Below are 26,848 nucleotides of genomic sequence, written 5' to 3'. Positions count from 1 at the left end.
TTGTTTTGTATTTAATGTGTAAGAGAAATTATGGAATAGTGAAGGAGTCGTAGATCTAAATGATGACAAGGTGGGGTGGGGGTCCAAAGATGAGTGAACAGTGAGTGTGCAGTAGTGGAATGGACAATGAGATAGAGGAAAAGGGATGACTAGCAACAGGTGTAGTGAAAGTGGGAGCTTGATTGTGGGGCAGGGGTCAGTGGCAGGGTCTGGGAGAGGGAGAGGGGGAGGGGGAGGGGGAGGGGGAGGGGGAGGGGGAGAGAGAGAGAGAGAGAGAGAGAGAGAGTGCTGGGAAAGGATTTTTTTTTCATTATGTGATTTTTTCAATTATTTTACATAGTGTTTGGATTTAAAATATTTTCAATAATTGTAAAGCAACTATGATTAAAAGTGGCCATACAAATTGCTGTAACTACCAAATTTGTGTCTGTGCTGGTTCAGTGTTTGTGCGTGAAGTTTGTGCTTGATTTGGCCACCAGAGGCCTCCTGGCCTGCTAGTATGACAGTAGTTGCATCTGCAGCCTGCCATCTGTGCATTCTGTTTAATGACTATATGGGCTGGAGCACAAGGCTCTGCCAACTGCTTGTCTGTTTCATGTACTTTGTTCATACATATTTATACTTTTCCATGTAATAGAGTTACAGTGTTCTTGGGTTAGAACACTTGGGCAATGAGTACAGTATTTGACACTGCGTGTTCCACTTCACTCATTAGTCCTTTGAAATTAATTTCCATGAAGCCAGTGCTCAAATCTTTTCTCAAACAGCAGGCACTGCCAGTTGCTGTTTCCAGTTTAACAAATACATTGGCAAAATGTGCACCCCCACCAACAGCATATCTGCCACTGTTCCCTGCGTACAATGACGCAGGAGAAGACTGGGACGCTTACGAAAAATGCCTGCAACAACTTTTTTAGGCATTTGGGGTAACAGACATAAACTTGTACAAGGTTTTTTTTTTTGTCGCAGGTATCATTTGTTGTGTCAGCTGCCCCCTTACAGAACCTTCAAGCCTTTCTTTCGATCAAATGTCTGAGTTAGTTGTTACCCATGACTGCAAAAGTACTCATGTTATTGCTGCTCATGTGGTGTTTAATTGTTACCTAAAGCAGCCAAAACACTCATATAGGGCATGGGCAGCAAAACTATATGGACTCAGCTGTCATCATCATTTTTGTGACAAATGTTCATAAGGAAGGATGTGCAGATAAAATGGTTCAAGATGCAATCATATGTCTTGCTCCTGACAGGGAAGTTAAAGAGTGAGCTCCACAGTGGGAAAATCGCATGCTTATGGAAGTATTAAACATAGCTCAGTCATTTGAAGTTTCAGGGGCTGCAGCTAATCAGATAGAAGCCTGGTCTGAAGTTTCAGAAATCAGTTCCTCTCACCCATCTCAGCCTTCAGTCAGTTCACAAGGAAAGAGAGAAGCTATTGCAGCATAATATAGGTAATTGTTGTTCGCGACAACATTCTGCATCACAACAGCAACAGCCTCGAGCTCCACTGCCTTCATGGCCATACCGTTCCAGTCAACACAAATGGACCGCCGGCACTGGAAAATGTGCAATAGGTGCCTTAAAAAGGGATACATTGCTTCTGTAACTCTTCCGGACCTGAATGAGGATGAAACAAACATAGATGTGAACAGTGTGTCAGCAGCGCTGGTGTCTCCGAGCAATTTGTATACTGAAGTGCATGTATTTAGCAATCACCGAGAATGTGGGTGACATGGGTGCATCAGCAACATTGGTGAATTCTCAAACTTTTGTGGGTTTGAGCTCTCAACCTCTGGCTCCAGTGTCATGGAGGCTTGTGAGTTATAACACAAGACAAATTAAAAGGCTGTAGTTCATTCATTATCATTCCTAGTTATCGACAATGCTCACATTGAAAATTTGACTAGTTTGGATGCTTTTAAACTTTTTGAGTTCTTTTCTCCCTTATTTTCTGTGGGACTGGGTTGTGTAACAGAATTTTAGGTTCATATCATGATGAAACAGTCTGCCCACCACCCCCATTTATTTCGGGACCACACAGTACCGGTAACTTTATTGTATCCAGTAGAAGTAGGTCGTATTCAATCCCTTGATGTTAATCTACTTATTTCTTCCAGTGAATGGTCAACATAATTGGTGATAGTAAAAAAAAAAACCTACAGGTAAACTACGCCTCTGTGGTGACTTTTAAAAATCACGTAATGCACAGTCAATCATTACAGTGTGCTGATCAGCTTTAGCAAAATTTGGGTGGGGTGTATTATTTTTCAAAGACTGACTCAGCAGACACACATTTACAGCTGCTGCTTGATGAATAATCTGAATGCCTCCAAGTTATCAATACACCATTTCGGCTTAATAAGTGCCAGTGTTTGCCTTTTGGTGTGGCAAGCACACCAGCTATTTTTCAACACTTTTTAGAGCAACTTATTGCATCAGTTCCCGGTGCATCAACTATTTCGATGACATAATAGTGCCTGATTTCTCTACACAGGAACATTTGCAGAACCTTTGTACTCATTTTCTATTTTACAATCTGCAGGGTTAAAGTGCAACATGGACAAGACAAAGTTTTCTTCAACCCTATTATTTATTTTTGTTCTAAAGCATCGAGTGCTGGTATTAAATCACTGCACCAGCATACTGATGCTATTGCTATGTTGTCACACCCCACATCCACCCAATGAATTGCAGGTATTTTTTAGGCAAAATTGCATACTACCACAAATTCACAGCGGATGCTGCTACTGCTGCACTCTGACTTCCATGCATTATTATGTAAAGATGTTCCTTTCCAATGGTCCCTGGCCTGTGACTGGGCATTCAAGTAGTTGAAATCTAAGCTACAGTTAGTCTCTCATTTGGTCACTTTTCAGCCAGGCCAGAATATTGTGTTATCAATGGACACATCTCAGTTTGTATGCGAGTGCAGGCTTTCTCGGCGAATTTCATATATGAAGTCTTCATGGGTTGTCAGCCAAGTAGCATCGTTGTCTCGTAGTAACGTTTCGGTTTGCCTGAAGATGATGGAGACACATTCCATCGAAACGTTACTATGAGAAGACGATGCTACTCGGCTGACAACCCATGAAGACTTCATGTACATCTCAGTTTGGCCTTGGCACCATCCTTGCTCATAAATATGCAGATGCATCAGAACACCCTATTGCATATGTCTCTAAAACCCTAAATTCAGCACAAATTTTCAGATAAAGACAGAAGCTTTGGCAATCATGTATGCTCTAAAAAAATTTTGGGTTTTTCTACACTGGTCTAAGTTTCACCTGATCACCGACCACAAACTGCTGGTGTGTCTTTTTAAACCCTTCGGCATCCTTGCCGAAAAAAGCCGCACATTGCTTACAGCAGTGGGCTCTTTTTCCTGTCACGATATAATTACGAGATACATTTTACACCTATGGAGCAACATGCAAATGCTGAGGTCTTATCATGTTTGCCGACTGGGCTGAATATGGACTTTGATAAAGAGGAATTATTTTTTTTCATTTAGACGTGGAAGCTCACAATGTTGTTGACAGTTTTCCTATTACTAGCACTAAAATTGCAGCCACAGTAGCTGCTGATCCTGTTTTAAGTACAGTTATTTCTTTTGTGCAATATGACTGTTTGGACCAACCTCTGGGCCATGCTTCTGATCCTTTACGACATAATTTTGCATTACAAAATCATCATGCTGTTTGGGACAGTTCTGCTGCGAGTTGTAGAGGATACCATGCTCCAGGTTGTAGTCTTGTCCGCCTTACAACATAAGGTTATGCGTTTATTAGAGGCGGACCATTGGGCCGTGCCTTGTACAAAATCATTAGCACATTTTTTGTGTCAGCCATTGATGGGTAAATAACACAAGTTGTTGCAGCCTGCCCACAGTGTGGCACACCGGTGGCCCCCCTGTGCATCTTTGTCATCATGGCCAGTTCTACAGATATTTGGGAATGAATTCATGTAGATTTTGTAGGAACTTTTTCGAATTTCTACTGGACTGTTGTAATTAATGCATATTCTAAGTTTCCGTGTGTGGTGCGTTTTCTGTCTGCTTCTGCAGCGACAACAATTTAAGCCCTGTCCAAAATATTCGAAATGGAAGGTCTTTGCTATATGTTAGTTACAGACAATAGCCTAAAAAAAAAGTGGTTTTCGACATGTCACTGCTCCTCTTTTTCCACCCTCAATCAAATGGGGGAAGAAGAATGATTACTATGAACATTTAAGACTCAGATGAAAAAATACATATTGGGTGTGTCACTGGAAGGGACTCTTGACTGGCTCTTCAGTTCTTATAAGTTACCCCAGCTGGAGATAAGAGTCTGGCAGAGTTGTTGCACAGCTGTTAGCCCCGGACTCTGCTACATCTGCTTCAACCGATGCCAGGACATCTTATGACACTAGTGCTGCAACACTTCCAGCCTGCCACAGCTGCCTGCAATTGCAGTCTTTACTGCCGACCAAAATAGGTGCTGGTGGGAACCCAGCTCCTGCGCTGTTGCAGATGAATCCTCCATTGCAGCTGCCACTGCCTGTTCAGCCACCTTCACCGCAGCCTTCTTCACTAGGGCTGGACTTGGATGTGGAAATGGAAGGCGTGCCAGTGTCATCTGTCCTACCACATGGTTTCTCATGGGGGCATGCGCTGCACCTGTCCATGCTTGCGCCTTTTCCAACCCTATCCAACAGTGGCAGCACATTGCACGGCACAACAACCAATGCCCAAGACAAACAAAGTGAATGTGAGCACAGTGCTCACTTCTTTGCACAGGAAGAGGAGTGTTGTAACTACAAAAATTGTATGTACATCGCTTCATAGTTGGGACATGAAGTTTGTGCTCGATTTGGCCACCAGGCCTGCCAGTATGACAACAGTTGTGAGTGCAGCCTGCTGGCTGCACACCCTGTTAGAACTAATGACTATAGAGCACAGAGTGCAAGGCTCCGCCAACCACTTGTATATTGTGTTATATGTACTTTGTGTCTCATATGTTTATGCTTTTCCATGTAATATACTTATTGCTATTACTGGGAAGTTGTACAATGTGCTAGACACATTGACAAAAGCCATTCTCTATCAATATAACTCACAAAAACCATAATAACCAACAAAGTAAACATCACAATTAAATTAGATTACTTGCTTAGTAGACAGCAACAAGCTGACAAAGAAATGCTGAAGTATATGATTCACTAAGGTACAGAATATGGCATTTTTCTTTAAATGATGAAAAAAGAACAACATGGTTAACTAAACTAAAGTCTACAACACTAAGCAAGTAAGTGCCACAGACCAGTGTCAAGGGCGGCACAACAAGACTAAATGAGATACTAAGTGTGTCACTTGATAGGCAAGTGCCAGATTAGAAACTCAAATACCAGGGGTTTGAGACAATTATTTTTTCTATCATTTTTACTTCTTTCACCTCTGGTAAAGCTTTGCTAGCATTAGAAGTGCAAAGTCACAACATGGTTCAGAGCTCACATTAAACTATAGGTAAGTCAGTTCTAGGGTTGGAGGAAAGTAATGAAATACCTCTCTTCCAAGGTCCATAACATAAAATACAAAGTGTTTCACAATTCCTATTTACATGCTCCTAGGGGTTTCAAAGGGAATCATTGGATAAAGTTTTGATAGGAACCCACATCTGGAAATGTACAATTTGGATGTGCAATAAGTTTGCAGAACAGAAAACATTCAGAACTCCCACTTCTCAGTATGCATACAGCGGAGCCAATAAGTTCTCATATGCCTGGTCTACAGGAGTCCATGGCACGAGTAATGTTTTGATTACTCGTCGTCGGGTTCTCTTCTATGTAACAAAGGATGTTCTCTTCAAAGCGGAGAGTGTGGCACGTCCACGGAGAACCCTCCTAGTTGCAAACACAAGTTTCTCGCACTGTTGCTGCGGCTGGATGAAAAGGTGCCCGATGTCATAATTACAACAGGAACAGTCTATGGCACACATTTCTCAATATCTATATGTACCGTGAAATGGCACATTTGAAAGTGATTCGGTCTTCAAAATTATTTTACATTCAAACAGCATACACTCCCAGAAAACGAACACCATGTATTTGTCACCCCAGCAGCGGGAAATTTTATTGACGCATTCTTCAGGACATGTAAAACACACAATCACACAGACAGAGCCATATGCACGTGAGTACAGTCAACACAGTGTGCACAATGTCAGTGCTAGTACCACGTATACCCTCCTTTTGCAGCAATGCAGGCTGCAATTCTCCCATGGAGATGATCATAGAGGTGCTGAATATAGTCTTGTGGAATGGCCTGCCAGGCAATTTCCACCTAGTGCCTCAATTGGGCCAGAGTTCGTGCCAGATGTGCAGACCACGCAAGATGACGTTTCTTCCTGTCCCAAACATGCACAATGGGGAACGGATGTGGGGACTGTGCTGGCCAGGGTAGTGGACATACACCTTCAAGGGAACATTGGGTGACACAGGATACATGTGGACGTGTGGGGAAAGCACATCACCTCATTGGTCCATGGTCCGCCCCCGGTAGCTGAGTGGTCAGCGCGACAGACTGTCAATCCTAAGGGCCCGGGTTCGATTCCCGGCTGGGTCGGAGATTTTCTCCGCTCAGGGACTGGGTGTTGTGTTGTCCTAATCATCATAATTTCATCCCTATCGATGCGCAAGTTGCCGAAGTGGCGTCAAATCGAAAGACTTGCACCAGGTGAGCGGTCTACCTGACGGGAGGCCCTCGTCACACGCCATTATTATTATTATACTGGTCCATGAACAGTAATGTGATGGGTTGGATGATGGTTTGAATGTACAGTGGACTTTCAATGTTCCCTCGACAATCACCAGGGGAGAACAGCCAGTGTAAGATATTGCTCCCCACGCCATGATGCCGGCCGGGTGTTGGCTCTTTGCACCTCAGTCACATACAATCCTGATTTTGGTGCTCACCTGCACAACACCACAAATATGTACGACCAACATTGGCACCAAGGTAGAAGCAACCCTCATCACTGAAGGCGTCACGTCTCCATTTGTCCTTCCATAAACGCCTATCATGACACTACTGGAGTGGGGCTGTACGACATAGCAGCGTGAGTGGAAGGCACCCCTAAAGGCATGCTGGACCGTAGCCCTGCTTCATGGAGATTCTGAATAATTCTCACTTACATCCCTGGAGCAATGGTGTCCCTAAGTAGCTGTGAAGTGACGGCACAGTCTAGTACAGCACTTCATAGGATGCAATGGTCTTGGCGTGCATCTGTGCACCGCTGCTGTCCAGACCTAGGTCAATGGTGATGTGGATTTTCTGCTGATCACTGGCAACAACATCTAGACACTGTGGAGGCCTCACACCCATGTGTTGCACAGTTCCACAGTATGTCTATCTGGCCTCCAACTAGCCCACTACACCCCCTCACTCAAAATCTGTCAGTTGCACAAATGGATCACATACACTCTTTCGCGGCATGCTAACTGTGGTGTCACCGCCAGACACCACACTTGCTAGGTGGTAGCCTTTAAATCGGCCGCGGTCCGTTAGTATACATCGGACCTGTGTGTCGCCACTGACAGTGATTGCAGACCGAGCGCCGCCACACGGCAGGTTTAGAGAGACTTCCTAGCACTCGCCCCAGTTGTACAGCCGACTTTGCTAGCGATGGTTCACTGACAAATTACGCTCTCATTTGCCGAGACGATAGTTAGCATAGCCTTCAGCTACGTCATTTGCTACGACCTAGCAAGGCGCCATTACCAGTTACTATTGATGCTGTAAAACATGTACCGTCAAGAGCGATGTTCACCAATTATGGATTAAAGTTAAGTATTCCAGCAGCTACGTATGTTATTTGCTATTATAATTACCTTGTCCTGTTCCAGGCCTCACGCCAGCCTGCGTGAGTTTAAACGCGTGCCTTTCGGCTTCCTTCATAATGGATTGGCTGTCTTGCCAGTCCACTACACTAACAATGTTGCAGACACAGATGCAGCTCCATATGCCACGGCAAACTGGCTGCCACTGGCTCTGGCGGTGACCAACTGCTGTGCAGCTAGCAACATTCCATGACTGATAACACGGTTCCTGGTGTGTCCGCAGTTCTATGCATTTGATCATCGCATGCACTGACTTCTCTTAGTGTCCAGGTGGATCTTATTCACTTGTGTCAGTGTTCGTTTCTCATTTTCCAAGAGTGTATTTATGGACATGGGTTCCTTAACAAAACTTTATCTAGCGAGTCTTCTTGCAACCCCTAGAAGCCTGTAATAGGAATTGTGAGAAACCCTATATAATACTTCTATGCTGTGATCTGTTGCAGACCAAAACAAGCAACATCTACAAAACTTTTACTGAAGGAATCTGGTCATATCCCCTTGTTACAATGGGGAAATATGGAATAAACGAAGTGAGGGAAGAAAGTTGAGTGCTAGTCAGCATGCTTTTCAGTGAATGGATGCTAAGAACAAAGGATATATGTTCCCAGCAAACCACCCTTTGTTGATTCCTCCTAGGGAACTAATTGGTTGGAGAAATGTTTATTGGTATTTAATAATTCATGGAAAGTTGCATAAGGGTGGTAAGAAAAATAAAGGGGCATGTGGACACAAAGTGTGGTGATGTTCATCTTGGTTGAATTGCAAATCACCAGTCATCCAACAGTTACAGTCTGGTGGTATATATAGAGTAAAGGATTATTCCTTTCCCCAAAAGAATCCAAACAGTTTCAAGCTGTTCAGTTTCTTAGAGAGAAAGAGGGGAGAAAAAGGAATAAATACCATTGGCAATCAAGTAATAACACTCACATTATGTTCTTTGATGAGGTTCTGTACAAATGCCTCGGGATCTCTAATATTCTCCATCTTGTTCATTACATCATCATTTGATATAATCTCCAGGACTGCTGCCACATCTTTCTGAATCACTGCTAGCTGTGTAACGACCTCTGCTCTCTTCTGTTTCAGGGACTGCAATGAAATAACATTCAATTACAACCACACTTAATGACAATTATATTCATAGAAATAATGGAAATAATACCCGATAATGACAGATTTCATGCTACAGTAGTGCATCAAAAATAGGAGTTGCATGAACAAGATACTTGGCAGCTCAGCAAGTAGGTGTCACACTACGAATTCATTTACGGTTCATATCTTGGCAGGCACAAGGTTAGCTCTTCTCAGCAGTTTACATGATTTCCACCTCTGACAACACTTTGCATTTGTAAGCAACACAAGTGGTACACAGACTGCTTTTGTTGAAACAAAGTTTGTCCCTCTGGTGGTGACAGAAGTTAGAGCTGTACAAACTCAAACAAAATAACACCTAATAAACAACAGTGGTATTCACAACCATATTCAAATCAATGAAAGCTGTAATTTTATTTGTATGTAACACAATTATAAAGATAAAAAAAAATAAAGATATATCATTGTATGTCCTAGAAGTGGGAATTGCTCTCTCTGCCAATGATGTGTGTATTATAATCAGGGTTAATGGACATCACTCCAGATGTAGTTGAAAGTAGATTTAATCCTTCGATGGGTGTGCTTGTGGCAGTTAGCCACAAGATTTAGTTTTCTGTTAGTATCACAGATAGCGTTACAGTTGCGTCCAAGTCCAGATACGTATTTGTTATTCTCAACAGGTGTCACCACTTAGTACATTTGTGTGATTCATGCTTTCAGCAGTTTGGTCGCACGTGGAAATGGAGAAAAAGAAGGGATTTGACAGGCACCGTCTTAACTGTACGTCCTGAAGATTATGAGAAAGTATTGTGAGAATTGTCAGATGTAGAATTACAAAAATTGTCAGATTAATGTGAATCTGAGTCAAAAGAGGAAGTTATTGAAGAAGAAAACCACATTGATGACTCTGAACAATCAACAGAGGAAACAGATGACCATCTGGTTGAAGAGAAGAGAAAACAGATGATTACCGATTTTATGTAGAAAAAGATAAAGAAACTATTTGGATAAGTGAACCGCTTAATTCTTCTCCTAAAACCAAGGCTGAGAGCAGGCCAGGTCCAAAAGCAACTGCTGAAATTGCCGAAAAAGAAATTGATGCATTTTACGTATTTATTACTGATGGAAAGATCGACAACAATGTGGAAAATACAAACCGATACATCTAGAATAGTAAAAGAGCTAAAGTTCAATATTTGAGAGAACGACTGCAGAGGCATCACAAAACCAGAGATAAAAGCTCTATTAGGTGCATTATATCTAATAGGTGTAAAGAAAGGAGGACACACAGATTACTGTGAACTGTGGGATGCATATGGTACAGGAATGATTATTTTACAAGCTCTCTTCAGCTATAAGCACTTTTGCTTTCTGCTTCAAACTCTTAGGTTGGACGACCTGGCTACTCGAAAAACAACAAAGTGACAAAATAGCACCTATTCGGACTTGTTTGTCAACAACTTCCTTGCTCACTACAATGCCAGCGAGTTTGTAACTATTGACGAGATGTTGCACCCTTCCAGAGGACGCTGCGGATTTGTTCAGTATATCTCTAATAAGCCTGCAAAATATGGGATCAAGATTTATGACCTGTGTGATATTACACCCTACACTTTGAAATTTACTGTGGCAAGCAGATGCCAGGACCCTACCTGAAGTCTAACAAGCCTGATGACATTGTACAAAGATTAGTGACACCATCTGGATTGGTGACACCAACTGAGAAAACCAACAGAGATCTTACGACTGACAATTGGCTACCCTGTGGCTGAAAATCTCCTCGGCAAAGGTTTGACTTTCTTGGAAACAACGAAAAAAGTAAGAAGAAATACCTCAAGAATTCCAAGCAAATAAAACTTGAGAAGTCCAGTATGTCTCTCTGGTTTTCACGACAATTTTTGTATGGTCTATTTTTTTATCGACAATGCACAGCACAAATGAAATAGATCAAGAGACTAAGAAATCGATAGTGAATTTGGACTACAATGCTACCGAAGGAGGAGTACACACTGTAGATCAGATGTGCTCATCCTACAGTACTTCCAGAATAATGCGACGATGGCCACTTGCACTTTTCTACAGATATCTATACATTGCTGGGATAAATGCAAACATTATTTTCAAATTCAACAATCCTGATAACAAAGAAAGAAGACGAATTTTTTTGTAACATCTTGCTCTGGACCTAATGGAAGAACATTTGAATCAACGAACATTATTTGAGACACTTCCCAACTATATTCACACCAAGTATAGGCACGAGGAAGAGAAGACCAAGAAGCCAACAAAACCTGGAATTTGTTACACATGTGGCAGGGGGAAAAAAAAAAAAAAACACAGAACCACAACAGCATGTATGAAATGCAAGGAAAATGTATGCAATAAACATAGTGTCATCGATACAAAATGTATGCAATGTGAAAGTGAGCTGCAGACGGAAGTTAACTAATTTATTCACAATCTTAAACAGGAGTGGGAGTTTATGAATGCTCTATTTCATAATGTGTTCCCTTGTTACTTTCTTTTCGCGTGAATCAGCGCAATTAAGTGATATAATTAAAAGAACCATGAAGGTAATATAGGATATCGGCTTGTTATAAATTACAATGATAATGATAGACAATTGTGAAGGCAACAAATAAATAGAAGATTATTTTTATTGAGACATGTAATGTTATGTTTTCTCCAATAAAATGCAACTGGCGATTATATAAAGATTATTTTTCCCTAGGTTAAAAATGTAATACTAATTGCGGTGTAAAGGCCGCAACGCGCCCACTCATGGAAGTACGAAAGGCGTGCCTACTGAAGGGTTCAGCACAATATTAGCTTAAAGAAAAAAAAAGACAGGTTGGGATCAAGTCAGAATAGGAAAATAAGAATCCTGCTTCTAGATAGCATTCGTGGGAGGGGTGTAGGTCAGCAGCTTCAGGAGAAGCTAAGTGCAGGGTACCAGGTCACAAGTTTTGTGAAACCAAATGCTAACCTTAGCCAGGTGACAGAAAACTTGGGTCAGCTATGCAGGGACTTTGAGAAGGAAGATCAGGTAATTATAGTTGGGGGAGCAGCAAACAGCCTGGCTATGAATCCAAGATATAGTATCAGGAGCGACCTGGACAAAATTGGAGTAGAAACTGGGCACACAAATGTGGGGTTTGTGGAGGTCTTAGTAATATGATCAGCCCTGTGTAAACACTGTTGTAAGGCATGTTAACACTGAGCTGAACAGGATGCTCCAGACACTGCCAAAATCTCACGTAAGTGATGTTCCAGTTGATGCCATTGGTAGGTGAGGATACACTACATACGGCCTGCACCCAGCTAGAAAGGGAAAAGATATGTTAACTTCTCTACTATGATCTCTGTGGTTAATGTGACCAGGCAGACAGGTTGTTTAGGTTAATGCCGAAGTTCAGACAGACAACATTCAAGAGAGACAGAATAAAAGAAGCTACATGTACACTAAATAGGGATAAACTAAGAGTAGTATCAATTTACTTCATCAAAATACCAGAGGAATACAAAATAAAGTACATGAGTTGTTAGTGTGTTTAGATGATCTCGAAAATAAGAATGAGATTGATATACTTTGTCTGCCTGAACCCCACATAACCATGGGGATGCAAAGTGTCAGTATAAACAGGTATAATACACCATCTTATACGTGCAGTTCTAGCACGGATAAAGGAGGAATTGCCATTTACACAAAACAAGGTTGTAAGTACAAAACTGTAGAAACAAGCAACTTTTGTGTCGCTCAGCACTTTGAAGTTTGTGTATGTGAACTACAGCTAGATATTAGCAACAGTGTACAGCTCCGCATTAGGAGATTGGGAGCTATTCATAAAGTTTGACTCCCTGTTATGCTGTCTGTCAGACGAAAAGAAGAAGTTATTAATCAGTGGTGATTTCAATGTAAACTTTCTAAGCAATTCTGATGGGAAAAGTAAACTAGAGTGTTATTAATGACATATAAGTTAGAATGAGTGATCAATTTCCCTACACATATAGCTCAAGACAGTAGCACTCTAACAAAAAATTCAAATTTGTGTGAATTCCTAAGGGATCAAACTGCTTAGGTCATCGGTCCCTAGACTTACACACTAGTTAAATTAACTTAAACTAACCTATGTTAAGAACAACACACACACCCCTGCGAGGACTCGAACCTCTGGCGGGAGGGGCCATGCAGTCTGTGACATGACGCCTCAAACCGTGCGGCCACTTTGCGCGGCAGCACTCTAACGGATAATGTACTTGTGCAGCAAGAGGAAGTAAAACTAACACATGCTTTCCCTGTGATAAATGGATTTTCAGACCATGATGCACAACTGAATAACTTACAAAACTTATCATGGTGTGCAGTTCACAAACCGTGAAGTAAAAGTGTAAGGCTGGTCAACCTGGTATCTATACAGCACTTAAACGATAATTGGGGAGATGTATGTAATGAGCCAAATGCCAATGATAAATGCAACATATGTCTTGATAAATTTATATCCCTTTTTGAAAATTGTTGCCCCAAAAAAATTACTAAATGTAACGCCAAACAGTTTTCAAAGAAACCTTGTATTACTAAAGGTATTAAAGTGTCTTCAGAAAGAAAAAGAAAATTTTATGGCAGAGCAAGTATTAGTAAAGACCCAGAAGTAATTTTACACTATAGAAATTATTGTAACATACTGAGAAAAGTTGCCAGAATATCAAAAAATATGTATATTAGAGATGGAATCAGTAACTTGGACAATAAAATCAGATCACTACGGAATGATGTCAGAAGAGAGACAGGAAAATTAACCACTGGGGAAGGTAGTATTACTATTAAAGAGAATGAGACCATCTTAACCAACAGAACACAAGTAGCCAATGTATTTAAAAACCATTTCTTAAGTGTGGGTGAAAAAATTGGTGGGAAAAGTTCAAAACAACAAGCCAAGCAGTACATGTAAGAGCCAGTTTTGAGAAATCCTTGTCAGATTAATTTTCATCTCACAACATCTTGTGAAATACGGAAAGTCACTAAATCTCTGATAAATAAATCTTCTGTTGGATTAGATTACATCTCTAACAAGATATTAAAACAATGTGGAGCAGTTACAGCTGATGTTCTGAGTCACATCTGTAATGTATCACTAACTCAAGGTACTTTCCCATACAGGTTAAAATATGCCATTGTCAAGCCTCTCCACAAAAAAGGGGACACCACAGACGTCAATAATTACTGGTCAGTATCCTTGCTTACAGCATTTTCAAAAATCGCTGAGAATGTAATGTACTCAAGAGTGGTTGGCCATCTCAACAGTAATGGGATACTTAGTAAGTCACAGTTTGGATTTCAAAAATGATGTTCTACTGAAACAGCAATAAACAATTTCACTGCCACATAATAGAACCTTCACATAGTGAAATGTCTCCAACAGAAATTTTCAGTGACTTATCCAAAGCATTTGTTTGCGTGAACCATGACATTATGTTAGAGAAATTACAATTCTACAGTATAAATGGAACAGAATATGAGTGGTTTAAATCATATCTACAGAACAGGAAGCAAAAAGTTTCTTAATATGGTTTAATATAACAACGAAAACAACAATTACTGATAAAATTATTTAATTGGATGGATAAAAAGTCTACTCACAAAGTGGTGGCAGCACACACATATAAAAGACTGGTGTGACTGGCAAGCTTTTGGACCCAGTGGCTCCTCCTCCTGGCAGAAGAGTTGAAGGGGACGGAAGAAGAGTGAAGGAAAAGAACTGGAGACGTCTAGGAAAAGGGGTGGATTTTGGGAAAGTCTCCCAGAACTGCGGGTCAAGGGAGACTTACTGTATAGGATGAGAAAGAAAGAATGATTGTTGGGGACTGCATCGGAAGAGATTTGAAAGCCTGAGAGCTAAAAGGTGGAAGACAGGATAATACAGAAGACAGAGATTACTATTAAAACATCGTGCACGAGTTAATAAGAGTGAGAAGCTAAGAGCATTGTACGTAATGGAGGGGCAGGGGGTGGTGAAAAATAGACGGGAAAGACTATGAAAAATGTAGAAAACTAATGGAGTGAAGGAAAGAATTGTTACAGTGAAGAAAAGCTGAGACAGAAGAAATTAACGTAAATTAAGGCCATATGGGTGGCGAGAACCAAGGACATGTAGTGCTAGTTCCCACCTGCAGAGTTCTGAGAAACTGTTATCTAGGGGAAGAATCCAGATGGTGCGTGTGGTGAAGCAGGTGCCGAGGACATGAATGTCATTTCGTAGAGCATGCACTGCAACAGGATATTATAAGTTGCCAGTATATACTCTCTGCATATGCCCCAATACTAAATTATCAGTTAGAATGATATACATAATATTTGGTTCGGAAGGCTACGCCTCTGAAGGTAAAACGAGGAATCTTGCCTGATGTGACGCATCATGGATGTAAGTCTTTATGTGATATTGTACAACATGCTGTTTGTACATTTTATGAAGATGATGAGTACAGTTGTTTGTGTCCAGGGATGAAATGCTTTGTTTCTGTCTGATCGGAATGTGGTGTTAAAGAACACAAGCAGAATCACCTTGTTTTACTGAATTTGAAGGAGCTGTATGCAGCCTTCAAAGGGAAGTTTTCCACTTATAAAATTGGTTTCTTGAAATCTGCAGAGTTGTGTCCCAAATGGTGAGTACTTGCAGATGTTCATGGAACCCGTGGTGTGTGTGTGTGTGTGTGTGTGTGTGTGTGTGTGTGTGTGTGTGTGTGTATTTATCACCAGAACAAGAAGCTGATGTTAGATGTTGCCAAGCTTATCAAGATAACTACAGACTTACTTGAGAAGATTGTCTGCTCTACAGAGAGGAAGGACTGTAAGTTATAAAAGTGTGATAAGTGCCCTGGTGTGCAACGTATTTGAGCTCTTCTTGCAGAATCAGAAGCACTTTGTTTGGCTGAAGATGTCCAGTATATGCAGTGGATCACAACAGATTGGTGTACATTGATATCAGTGGTGGAAATACTTGATTTCATGTACAATTTTTGCAACAAACTGGAATTGCTGAAAAGTCACAATTTTATAGCAAAATAACAATCATGTTATCTAACTTCACTGAAAGAAACACTTGGCCCAACAGAGTGTACTGTGATTGGAGATTTTCTGAGAATTACTCATTTATTGTACAAGATGCAGCACAAGTATTTCACTGGCAGCAATCCCAGGCCACAGTGCATCCTATCAAAATCAGGATCAGCATCATCAACTGTAAAGACAATGTGCATAATAAGTGATTTATCTCATTCGCTCAACAGCTGCAGGATATTATTATCAGAAAACATTTATTCCCCATAGAAAAGATGCAATACCACCCTTAGGAAAAATTCGTTACTTTTCAGATGGAGCATCAGCTCAATATAAAAAACCAGAAAAATTTAAAAATCTGACACTACATTCTGAGGACTTCGGAATTGATGTTTAGTGGCACTTCTTTGCCACTACCCATGGGAAGAGTGCCTGTGATGGAGTTTGGGAGGGGGGGGGGGGGGGGGGGGCAGTCAAAAGACTGGCTGCCAGGAGGAGTCTTCAAGAACTTCACCACCCAGTCCTCACTGCACAAGCACTTTTTGAATTTGGATCACAAGAGATAAAGGGTATTCAGTTATGCTATGTGTCCTCAGAAGACATTGAAAATAACAGTGCAATGCTACTGAATGAAAGATTTTATCAGTGCAGAACAATTCCAAATGCAAGACAGTACCACCACTTTATACCTGCTTAAAATGATGTTGTTAAGATGTAATGAACTTCATGCTCCGTGAGATATGATATGGGTTATCTCACACACAGTGCAAAGGCACAACAGTCTCCAGTACAATACCAAGAAGTATCATTGCAGGATATCACGCCGTCTTCTTACGTTATTTGTGTCTACGATTCTAAGTGGTACCTTGCCTTTGTTATGGACTGTTCTGAAGAGGACAGAGATGTTTTGGTGAAGTATCTCCATCCACATGGACCAGCTAAAGCTTACTTTTTAACCAATGAAGTCAGCTGGGCAAAACTCAAGAACATTCTAAAACCAAATATTGTGTTTATGCACTGGAGAGGGCAATTGAAATTTAAATACTCCAGTTGTTTAACAACTTTCTGCAGTCCAAGTGAGGAAAGGCACCGATCTTCAATGCATGTGCTTCCTATGTAACTTTCTATTTACATGATGAGTGATGTGTTCAGAATATGAAACATATTATTTCTAATTCAGGTTGAATATGCTGCAGAATAATGAGTCTCTTATGTCAAATTGTGTGGCATTTACAATATTTACCGAAGCGTTCGATCCTGCCCGTCGGCTTTGACCCGTGACGTAAGGCTGTTGTGGTGTGAGACGTCACGGTGGCGCACAGTTTAGTTTGTGAGAGTGGCATGTTTGTATGTGTCGTTTTGATGCGATCGGTGGTGCTCTCTGGTGGTGTGTTAAGTGATGTTTATGGTTTAGTTTGCGAGTGTGGCGTCATGTGTGAATTTTGGTAAATAGATTTTTTTATATCTTTGGTAGGTATGGATATGACTGACAGGGTCAACAGTTTTCGGTTGTCGGCTATGATGGGGGACAGTGCTTTGTCTCTAATAAAATTCCTTCAACTATTCGGATTTTTGGATGAAGTCGTTAAGTGTTCAGTATGTCATGAAGAAATGAGGCTTACTTAAAGTTCCGGCGTCTCGGACCAGGGATGTGTATGTGGAGGTGTCTTAAGGATAACAGGTCAAGGGAAGTGTTTGATCCAAATTTATGGGATCGGGAGCTGCTGTTGAGCTATATAGATCAAGGGAAGTGTTCGATTCCAGATGATATTGTATTTAGTGGTATTTGGGGAGTTTTGTGATGTTGGTTTTTTTCGTCATTTTGCGTGGTTTTGTATGGGGTGGGTGTCTAAATTTGTTTATATTTAGTTTGTCATCACCCAAAACCCCCCTATTTCCCGCATTTGTCCCATTAGTGTCATTAGGCTTTTTGTGGAATGTGTGTGTGTTTGTTTTTCGATGTATTTTTGTCCTCATAATGTGTACGTAACGACCTGATATGCGCCATATTGGAATCGTGGTTTATGGTCGTTTCCACCATATTTGTGATGTCGTGCGTCAAAGCAGACGGGCAGGATCGGACGCTTCAGTCTTTCCCTTATCAACACATACACGCTGTTAAAGAGTACAGAAAAAAAATAAAAAAGTTATGCATTGGAGTAACACAAAGATATTGGGGGGGGGGGGGGTGTAATTAGATTTAGATACAAGCTACATAATGAAGCAATTTGCAGCACACTGTGACCCTGCACACACTGCATTTGGGGAGGTCCCAAATAGTCATTTTTGACAATTTCAGAATTTTCAAAATCAAAAAAGTCAATGTGTGCATGCAAGTAACACAAACAAATTTTTTTTATGAATTTATCCTTATCATCTCTCTATACACACCAAATATTGTTTCAGTACAATAATTCACACGGGATAAAAAATATTGGAAACCTGCAAAAATGTACAAACTTGTGTAGCTGTTTGTTTAGGTATTACTTTCAAACCATGAACCATTGCAACACATCCTTGCATTCTCCTGCAAGGGAGAGGTGTTACCTTTCAAATGAGACCAACCTTTTCGCTGTATCTGATTTAGTACAGGAACTAGGATGTCACACATGATAGCATGTTATTTTTTTTGGGGGGGGGGGGGGGGGGGGGGGGGAGAAGTTACTTTTTGAGAGCCTAGCTCAGCCTTCTGGGTGTTTCAAATTTCAATACCTGAAATACAAACTTACTTTAGTGCAGGCATTAACTGTACCAAATTTCATTAAAATCTGTAACAATGATGCAACCCACTTTGGCTAAAATCTGATGATTTTCAGTGAATTGACCCTGGATGGCATATTTGTGTTGATGAGAACCCCCCTTGCCCAGTATGCTGAGGATCTGACAAGAGCCTTCACAGACAGACACCCCCTCCCCAAACCTAGCTCACAGATTTGTCATCGGATCTACAAAACACCACGGCCCATCCCTAACCCATTGCCACAGGGATCATGTCCCTGTGGAAGACCCAGTTGCAAGACCTGCCCAATCCACCCGCACAGTACTTGCTATTCCAGTCTAGTCACAGGTTTATCTTACAACAACAGAGGCAGGGCCACCTATGAAACCAACCATGTCATATATTAACTCTGCTGCAATTACTGCATAGTTTTTTTAAATGTCAGTATACATCTGAATGAATGGCCACTGTCAAAAAAGGCAAAGAATAAAGATGACCATCCATTGGCACAACATGCTCTATTTCAATGGCTGCTTGAGAACTTGAGCCATCTGTATCTCTCCCTCCACCACCAGCTTTTCTGAATTACGCAGATGGGATTTATCTCTTAACATATCGTATGCTCTCACAGCCCTTCTGGCCTCAACCTCCGTTAATCCACTCCAACCAACAGCCTCTCCTTCCTCTGTCCTATAAGCTCCTCCTAACTCATGTCTCCACATCCCCCACTGGGTACAAGACCATGCATCGCATGTCCAACTCGTACACATGCCACGACTCATTCTCATATTCCCAGCCAGTAAACTAGCTGCCTCCCTACAAGCCGCTAGCTACTCACCCTCAACCCCTCTTCCTCCCTCCCACCTCTCTCTCTCTCTCTCTCTCTCTAGCCACCCCCCTTGGTACAAGCCCCGCCACCCCCTTGAACGGCAGGTACGGCATTGTGCATCCAACCAGCACTAAGCAGGTTTTGTGTGTGTGTGTGTGTGTGTGTGTGTGTGTGTGTGTGTGTGCGCGCGCGCGCGCGCGCGCGCCCAGGCTCAAGAAAGCTAGCAAGTTTTTTTTCTCTTTTGTGTGTGCCTATCAACGATTCAGTGCTTCTGCTATTCGGTGAGTGGTCTCCTTTACCCCTAAATTCGTTACATTCTACCAGAAGTTTCCTAGTACATTGAAGTTAAAATGAGAGAGATTGAAGCTCACAAGAAGAGTTGCCAACTTTCGCTACTCCACGTCATCTGCCTTTATCCTCTTCTCTCCCCCTACTTCACCCCCTCCCCCCACACCTGCAATCCACGTAGTGCACATGCACACAGTTTGTCGCCCCCCCCCCCCCCTCAAGTGAACTTCACAGTACACCATCTTGTCCATGCACATTCCCACAGGCCTCATTACAGAATCTTCTGCTATGTCTCCCCCTCCCACTAATCACTCCAGCTGAGACTACTGCTCACCATGCTTGGCCCTCAGCACCTTGACATGACAGTGCGTTTGAGTTGTGTGTGCAGGAATTCAGGTGTGTGTGTGTTTTTTTTATGTCTTAGGAAACACTTTGTCCGATAACTCAATTTACCATTAAATGTACTTTAAATGTGCCTCTCTGCAGTGCTTCCTCCATGTGGTTAGTAGGAATCTGTTCTATGTAATTGTTGCTATATGTGTAAAGCTTCACTCTTGACAGTGAAGGACCATCTTCATCTTAGGTCATGAATTTCAACAGCATTAACATTCTCCTTTGTGAAAAACTTTGGTTATTACAGAAGCATCCGACTCCACCCATCTGCTTTGACCCATGGCATCATCAATATGGCGGAATGGCTATTTCCCATGTATACAAAATGATAACAGATACATCAAGGATTGTGAACAAAAACAAAAATGACACAATAACATCTAACAAAAAAAACTAACAGGTCAACCTTGGAAAACTGGGGTTTAGGGCCTATGACATCACACACACCACGCCATTATGTTACAGGTCAATGCAGATGGCAGACAAATAATATATAAAAAAAAATTTAAATTACAACATTCTGCTACACCAACAAAACCACAGGGATCTTACATTTCCCTTGACCTATATAGCTCAACCACAGCCCAAAAACGAACACCTACAACTCCAAAAAGTGGAATCAAAACCCCCACAACTTAAAAACCCAAATACCCTATATTCACCACACTAACTATAACACAACCGACCTACCATAAATAAACACATAAAACATCACAATTACCACCAAAACAAAAATTACTTGCCAACAAAAGCCAGCAATACCATCTAGACACACGTGCACGCACTGGTAATGCCACACTAACCCACAACCCTGACACACAACATTCAGCAATAAGACCAAACATCTACAGAAACTGTACGACAGACATCATGTCATCACCCATCTCAAAATGTAATGTAATACTTGTGAACTTCAGTCATATCCATACCCATAAAAAAATTAGACTTCTTCCTGCACAACAAACACCAAACTAATCGGACCTAACAAAAACGACAAACACACAAACAAAAATGAACCTTAATCACTCACTGAACACACTTCCACAACCCACGTTACCGCACCAACTACCTACACTCAAAACTACGTTAGCATCATGACAACCAAAACTCAAATGAACCCAATACGACAAGTTAAACTTGGCACACCCACCACCAGAGGGCACCATCAAATATCAACACAACATCTACAAACACAACCAACTCAAAAAACTTCGCACCATAATGACATCACATACATCACGCCATTATGTTACGGGTCAATGCAGATGGGTGGAATCAGACACCTCTGTTGGCCCTAACTTTGTTATGAAATGCTGTGCAACAGTGGGGTGCACCTCTCTTTCTCTCTCTGTTGAAGAGCCTGAATGCAGGGAAAATGCAGCAAACCTAGCTCAATCCTTCCCTCCACATAACTTTCCTCGTGTGTTGTAAGAAGCTTGAACCTCTCACACATGTAAAACTGCTGATCCGTTTATATTAGTAGTTTCGGCAATTAAACGACGTATAAATATTTTTTTTAATTTTTTTTTATCAGCAACTACTAAACGCATGTTGGGTTCAAGGTCTCCACTTCACACGAGAAAAAGGGTCTGGAGAGAAGTGTGCGATCTGGGTATGTTGCAGTCTCCAACCATTCAAGAACTGCAACAGAGAGTGCCACAGTAAGGTTTTTCACAAGGGTAAATATTAATTCTGCTGAAATTCATGACCATTTACTTTATCCTTTTATAGTTGTGATAGCCGCTGGTGTGGCAATTAATGAAACTATTCATGATATTTTGAAAGCGAGTGGCACTTAATTGTGCTTGCAATCTTTTATATCAGCCATGCAAGTGTGCAGTCATCTGGAAGATTTGAAAGTGTCCAGGGTGTCAGTGTGTGAAGGTGGAACAGCACAAATAATATTGAACATGTTAGTAAATTCTTCCTGAGGAGCAGTGAGCCAAACGTGTAAAGATGGCCGATCAGTCACCCCATTCACTATTGACCATTGTATGACAAAAATAGTTAAGGGGTTTAACAATCCATAACAATGAAATCATTATAGACAGAGTTCAAGCACTGTGTACGTAAGAAAATGAATCATGTACTTTCCAAAGGGAACAGCGGAAAATGCAAATTTAGATTGCCAGTCAAGGTAATTATTTATATCACCATGCTCCCAAACGAAAGTAGTTGGATTAAATGAAGCACTTGATAGGCTTCACTGCTCACAATCAAACTGTTATCTTCCAACCTAACATATGTTTTGGGTCATGCTCCAGATCAGTGTGTCGGCACAAGCTACATTCCAAAAACTAATACAGACTCAGTGTTCCATTCTCATTCTGTTTGCACACTGATGACAACACTTGCCACATCATCATTATGTTAATGAGACAAAGCCATTATCTGGTATTGGTTCATTCAGCTGAAATCACCTGTTAACTTACAGTTAATTTGGAACTTGGAACAGTGTTTTGAAGAGTAAATCACACTGACTTACTCCATGTAATCCCACAATTTTTTTGAACTTCATGAACAATATACATAGGCTACACAACATTCATCAAAATATGTGGAGTTGTGTTCATTACCTAGCACACATTTTCTCAATTTATCTTACAGGTTTATTTTTTGTGGTGGAATTAAATATGATGTCAACGTAAACATTAGGATACACTACCAGTCAATCTGTTACCAGAAACTTTATTTAGCATTCACATTCGTTAGCTTTGTCAACTCTTGAACTAATTATCACTTTGCAATCTCACCTAACACTCAGGATACACTACAGATCAGTGTCACCTCTACCAAGATTTCAGGGGGTCTCATATCATGGTGCAGCCCAACATTTGAATGGTTTTCTAATTAAGAGTCTCAGTGCTAAGGATTAAAACTGGTAACACAAGGTTGCAATGCATTTAATATCCTCATTGAAGACCAAACCATAGTGTTGATGTTTACACACAATGTTCAAGTAGGCCAACTGCCAAACATACGTTGCAACAAATGTATTAAGATTAAATATGGCACAATGCAAGTAACATAGCCTATTTGTCTATGATTTCCTGCACAAAACATCTCACTTTTGTGTTCCAACTGGTTGGAATGCATACAGAATATTTTAATATTTGCCACAAAACAATTCCACAGTGAACTGTGGCAGATTTAATCTCGTGTTCGGAACATTCATTTCGTATGCAAGTATTAGGGTTTTTCAGAGAACCTGTGTTACGTACCACATCAACAGCTAACTTATTACCATAACTCGGCGTGCTGAGCAGCCTCCAAGTTCATTAAATTACGAATAGAGTTTTCGAAAGGCTGACAGAATAGTTATGTGCAAGACAATTATTGTTCATTATCCTAGATAATAACCACAGGCTGCACTTTGCAAGAACTGGTGTCGTATAAGGACATTTCGAATTAACATTAAGTGAATAAATTCTGGAAACAACACAGAGTGCCTAGGGTTGCAAATATGATAAAGTATGAACAGAAACACTGGCGCCGCACGGAGCAGTTGATGGATGATCTTGCAGTGGTGATGTAAACACTCAGAAGAACGGCGATAACGTAACAGTGACGTTCAGAACCAAGGGAGACATCGGAAATTCATATTACCTCTGGCACATCTTGATCCGGATACAACTGCTTTCGTATGTCTATCGCGTAATCTACCATATTTGTCTTGCTGAGAATGTCCAGCTTCCCTTGTAAAAGTTCCGTTTCATCGTAAATCTGTAAAGGGACAACATAACCTGAAGACAATACTTACATATGGCACAAGTATCACCCATTTACACATTTTCTTCCTGTTACCTGTTTCGCTGACACAAATTCTAACAATGGAAAAACTAAATGTCTATCCAAATACTGTCCTAACGTCGACGTCAAATCGAACTTCGCCATTCTCTAAAACTACACATACACAACACACAGCACTACAACACAACGTGCACCGTCCTAAGCTCGTGATGAACTTCTTTGACATTACAAAGTCAAAGATAGCATATCGCAGAACTTCCAAATGTGTCGTTCATATTTTACGCGGGGCGTGCGACAAGAACAAGAAAGTCGTCATGTATTACTCCACGCAAAGACCTTGTAAAAAATAACTAGACTCACTGATGGCGCTGCAGTCGCGGGATAATTTGAACCTTCGGCTGGACGCAATTATAGTGGTTGTAGTCTGATGTGTTGCGTAGTACTGTTGTTTATGAAGACACTGATTCAACGTTGTATATTTGTTGGGGCGTACATACAGTATTTGTTACTCGTAATTCTACTGTCTGTACGTTCCAATCAAAAGAAGTACAATGGTGAAGAGTTGTGCAGCGATGAATTGTACAAATAAATTCGAGAAAGGAACGAATATTACATTTCACAGGTATGTGGATATTTTAAGTTGTTTTGTATGTCAGTGCACTTGCTGAGTAAATGTTTTTGTAACACGGTATTAGCATAATGTCTGTGCATATATTTGCAGGTTTCCTTTCTCAAAACCACAGCTGTTACAAAAATGGTTACACGCTGTCAGGAGGCAAGATTTCCGACCGACAGAATACCATTTTATATGATCCGATCATTTTGAAGAAAGTTGTTTCCTTGAAAATTACGTAAATCGCAGAAAGGTGACAGATGATGCTGTTCCATCCATCTTTAGTTTTCCAGACCATATACAGCAGAAAATAAATTTTTCTTTGTGAACCACATTTTATTTTAACTATAATGTTGAGTTGCAAGCAACACGAAATTTGAGTTAGCAGGCTTTTTATCGTTATAAAATGCAACTGAATGTGTGTAATTGTAATCTGATTTCACAACTTCTCTCGATGGAACAGTTGTTGAGTTTTACTTATTATATGAAAAAACCACACATATAAACTGAAGTGTACATCTTCGAAAGTAAATATAGTGACTAATGCGATATTGGATGCCTGCATGAAGTGTTGTTTGTTGTAACTGGCTGATCGGTAGTGTTTTCATGGTCTAGGTTAGGTTGAAACTTGATAATTTGGTCGTGAGTTGCCAAAGCACTACGCCATATATAACGCACTTTTCGTCATAAAATCTAAAGCAAGGTAGAGTCAGAAAATATCTATTAACATAGTGGGCAAATCTTCGAGTATTTTGATGCATTTTGCGTACATCTATCGTAAATTAACTACGAAAAATGCTAGGGGGCAAGTGCATAACTTTTAGCTACGGCAGATTCCAAGTACTACGTAACATAAATTCATAAACAGTGACTAGTTGCTGTTTGTTCATAAATTAAAAACTATATTGTAGCAACGTATTTAAATGAAGCATTATGTTTGTGACCTAACTCTAGGGAAGGCATTTTATAACCAAAAGCGATGTATAAACATTCGAAACCCGCGCGTCAGTTTACCACTCTAATGGCCGCCCGCCAGCTATTCAATTTGTCCGCCGTTCACAGTCGACCACTCGTGCGGTTGTGGGGGCCTGACTCCACGTGACAGGCGGTCCAATTACAAGAAATCGTTAACATTAAACATGCCAGTTAGTCGTCTGCTCTACGTATCAACTGTTTTTGTTGTCAACTTCTAGCAAGCAGCAAGTGAACCGACGGCTTAAATTGACTTTTCGTGACTATCAAGTATTTTATGTCCTTTTCTAATCATTACTATAATTAATTGAATTTTAGACGGACACTGTGACGCCGTGTTTAGTTGTTTTCGCGCAGTTTATGTGAAAGTAAGTTACTTACATGTGTAAATAACATCACTATAAAAGCTGGAAACCATGGACAGACTAACAGAAGTGCTGCTTATCTGTCGCCAACATTAATTCACTAGGTTAACTCACGTTTTTTCGTTTCGTGAGAAGACACATTATGGGTCATGCGTGAGTGCAGGTGCGAGAGAACAAGAACATATTAGAGCAGTTCCAGATAGATCCGGATCACTGATTTTAGCCTGTTCTACAGCGAGTCTGCAAGATTATCCATGATGCACCATTTCCGCCGGCAGATGGGGCCACTTGCACGAGATTCACGCATACGATCACTAGAAGGCGGAATAGGAGATGGACCCTACTCTCACGTGTATGTAGCTGCTTCGCGCAAGCGCAGATGACCAAGTGGGGAGCACAGCAGACAAACGGCGCGACGTTCTATGTGAATTATGTTGTACCTCGCTCCTGCTCAGCGAAACGTAATACAGCAGGTTATTCGTCTCACACGAGCTAACGCGTGAAATATTTGCAATTTTTGGTAAATATTATTTGAAGCTTTATCTCGCATACACAATTTATCAATGGTTATTTTAAGCCATTCTTCTTCAGTTGTTGGAGCCTGTAAGAAAGTGGAAGTGGAGTGAAAGTTCTCACTTTTGTTTTTGATTCAGTAATACAGGAAACACGTGCCTTCAAATACTTATCCCTCAAAAAGTTACGGATTTTACAGCATACATCTATCATCCATTTAGACAGACTCGAAACTGAAATACGATGGGCAAACTATAAACTCTTGGAAGATTCGCCAGTTGCCAAAAGGCGTAATGTAACTGTTAACCTGGAAAGGAATAAAATATGACAATCTTCGGCTAATATAGTTGAACAAACAATCATAAGAAAAAATATACAAACAAAATTA

General features: G+C 40.9%; 1 protein-coding gene across 1 annotated transcript in view; it reads right to left on the bottom strand.

Annotated features, from left to right (window-relative positions):
* Positions 1–24,234, bottom strand: part of LOC126175064 (eukaryotic translation initiation factor 3 subunit E) — a 37,811-nt gene extending 13,577 nt beyond the window's left edge. Inside the window, exons 1-3 of the mRNA XM_049921587.1 lie at positions 24,052–24,234; positions 23,854–23,970; positions 8,800–8,961 (exon numbers count right to left, since the gene is read on the bottom strand). Of these exons, the coding sequence (XP_049777544.1) occupies positions 8,800–8,961; positions 23,854–23,970; positions 24,052–24,141 (369 nt within the window). The 5' untranslated portion in view covers positions 24,142–24,234. The remainder of the gene's footprint in view (positions 1–8,799; positions 8,962–23,853; positions 23,971–24,051) is intronic.
* Between the last annotated feature and the right edge of the window lie 2,614 nt (positions 24,235–26,848).

This window comes from Schistocerca cancellata, chromosome 3 (genome assembly GCF_023864275.1).
Source record: "Schistocerca cancellata isolate TAMUIC-IGC-003103 chromosome 3, iqSchCanc2.1, whole genome shotgun sequence".
Classification (NCBI taxonomy): Eukaryota; Metazoa; Arthropoda; class Insecta; order Orthoptera; family Acrididae; genus Schistocerca; species Schistocerca cancellata.
Note: the sequence above shows the minus strand (reverse complement) of the source record. Positions and strands in the feature narration are given on the sequence as shown.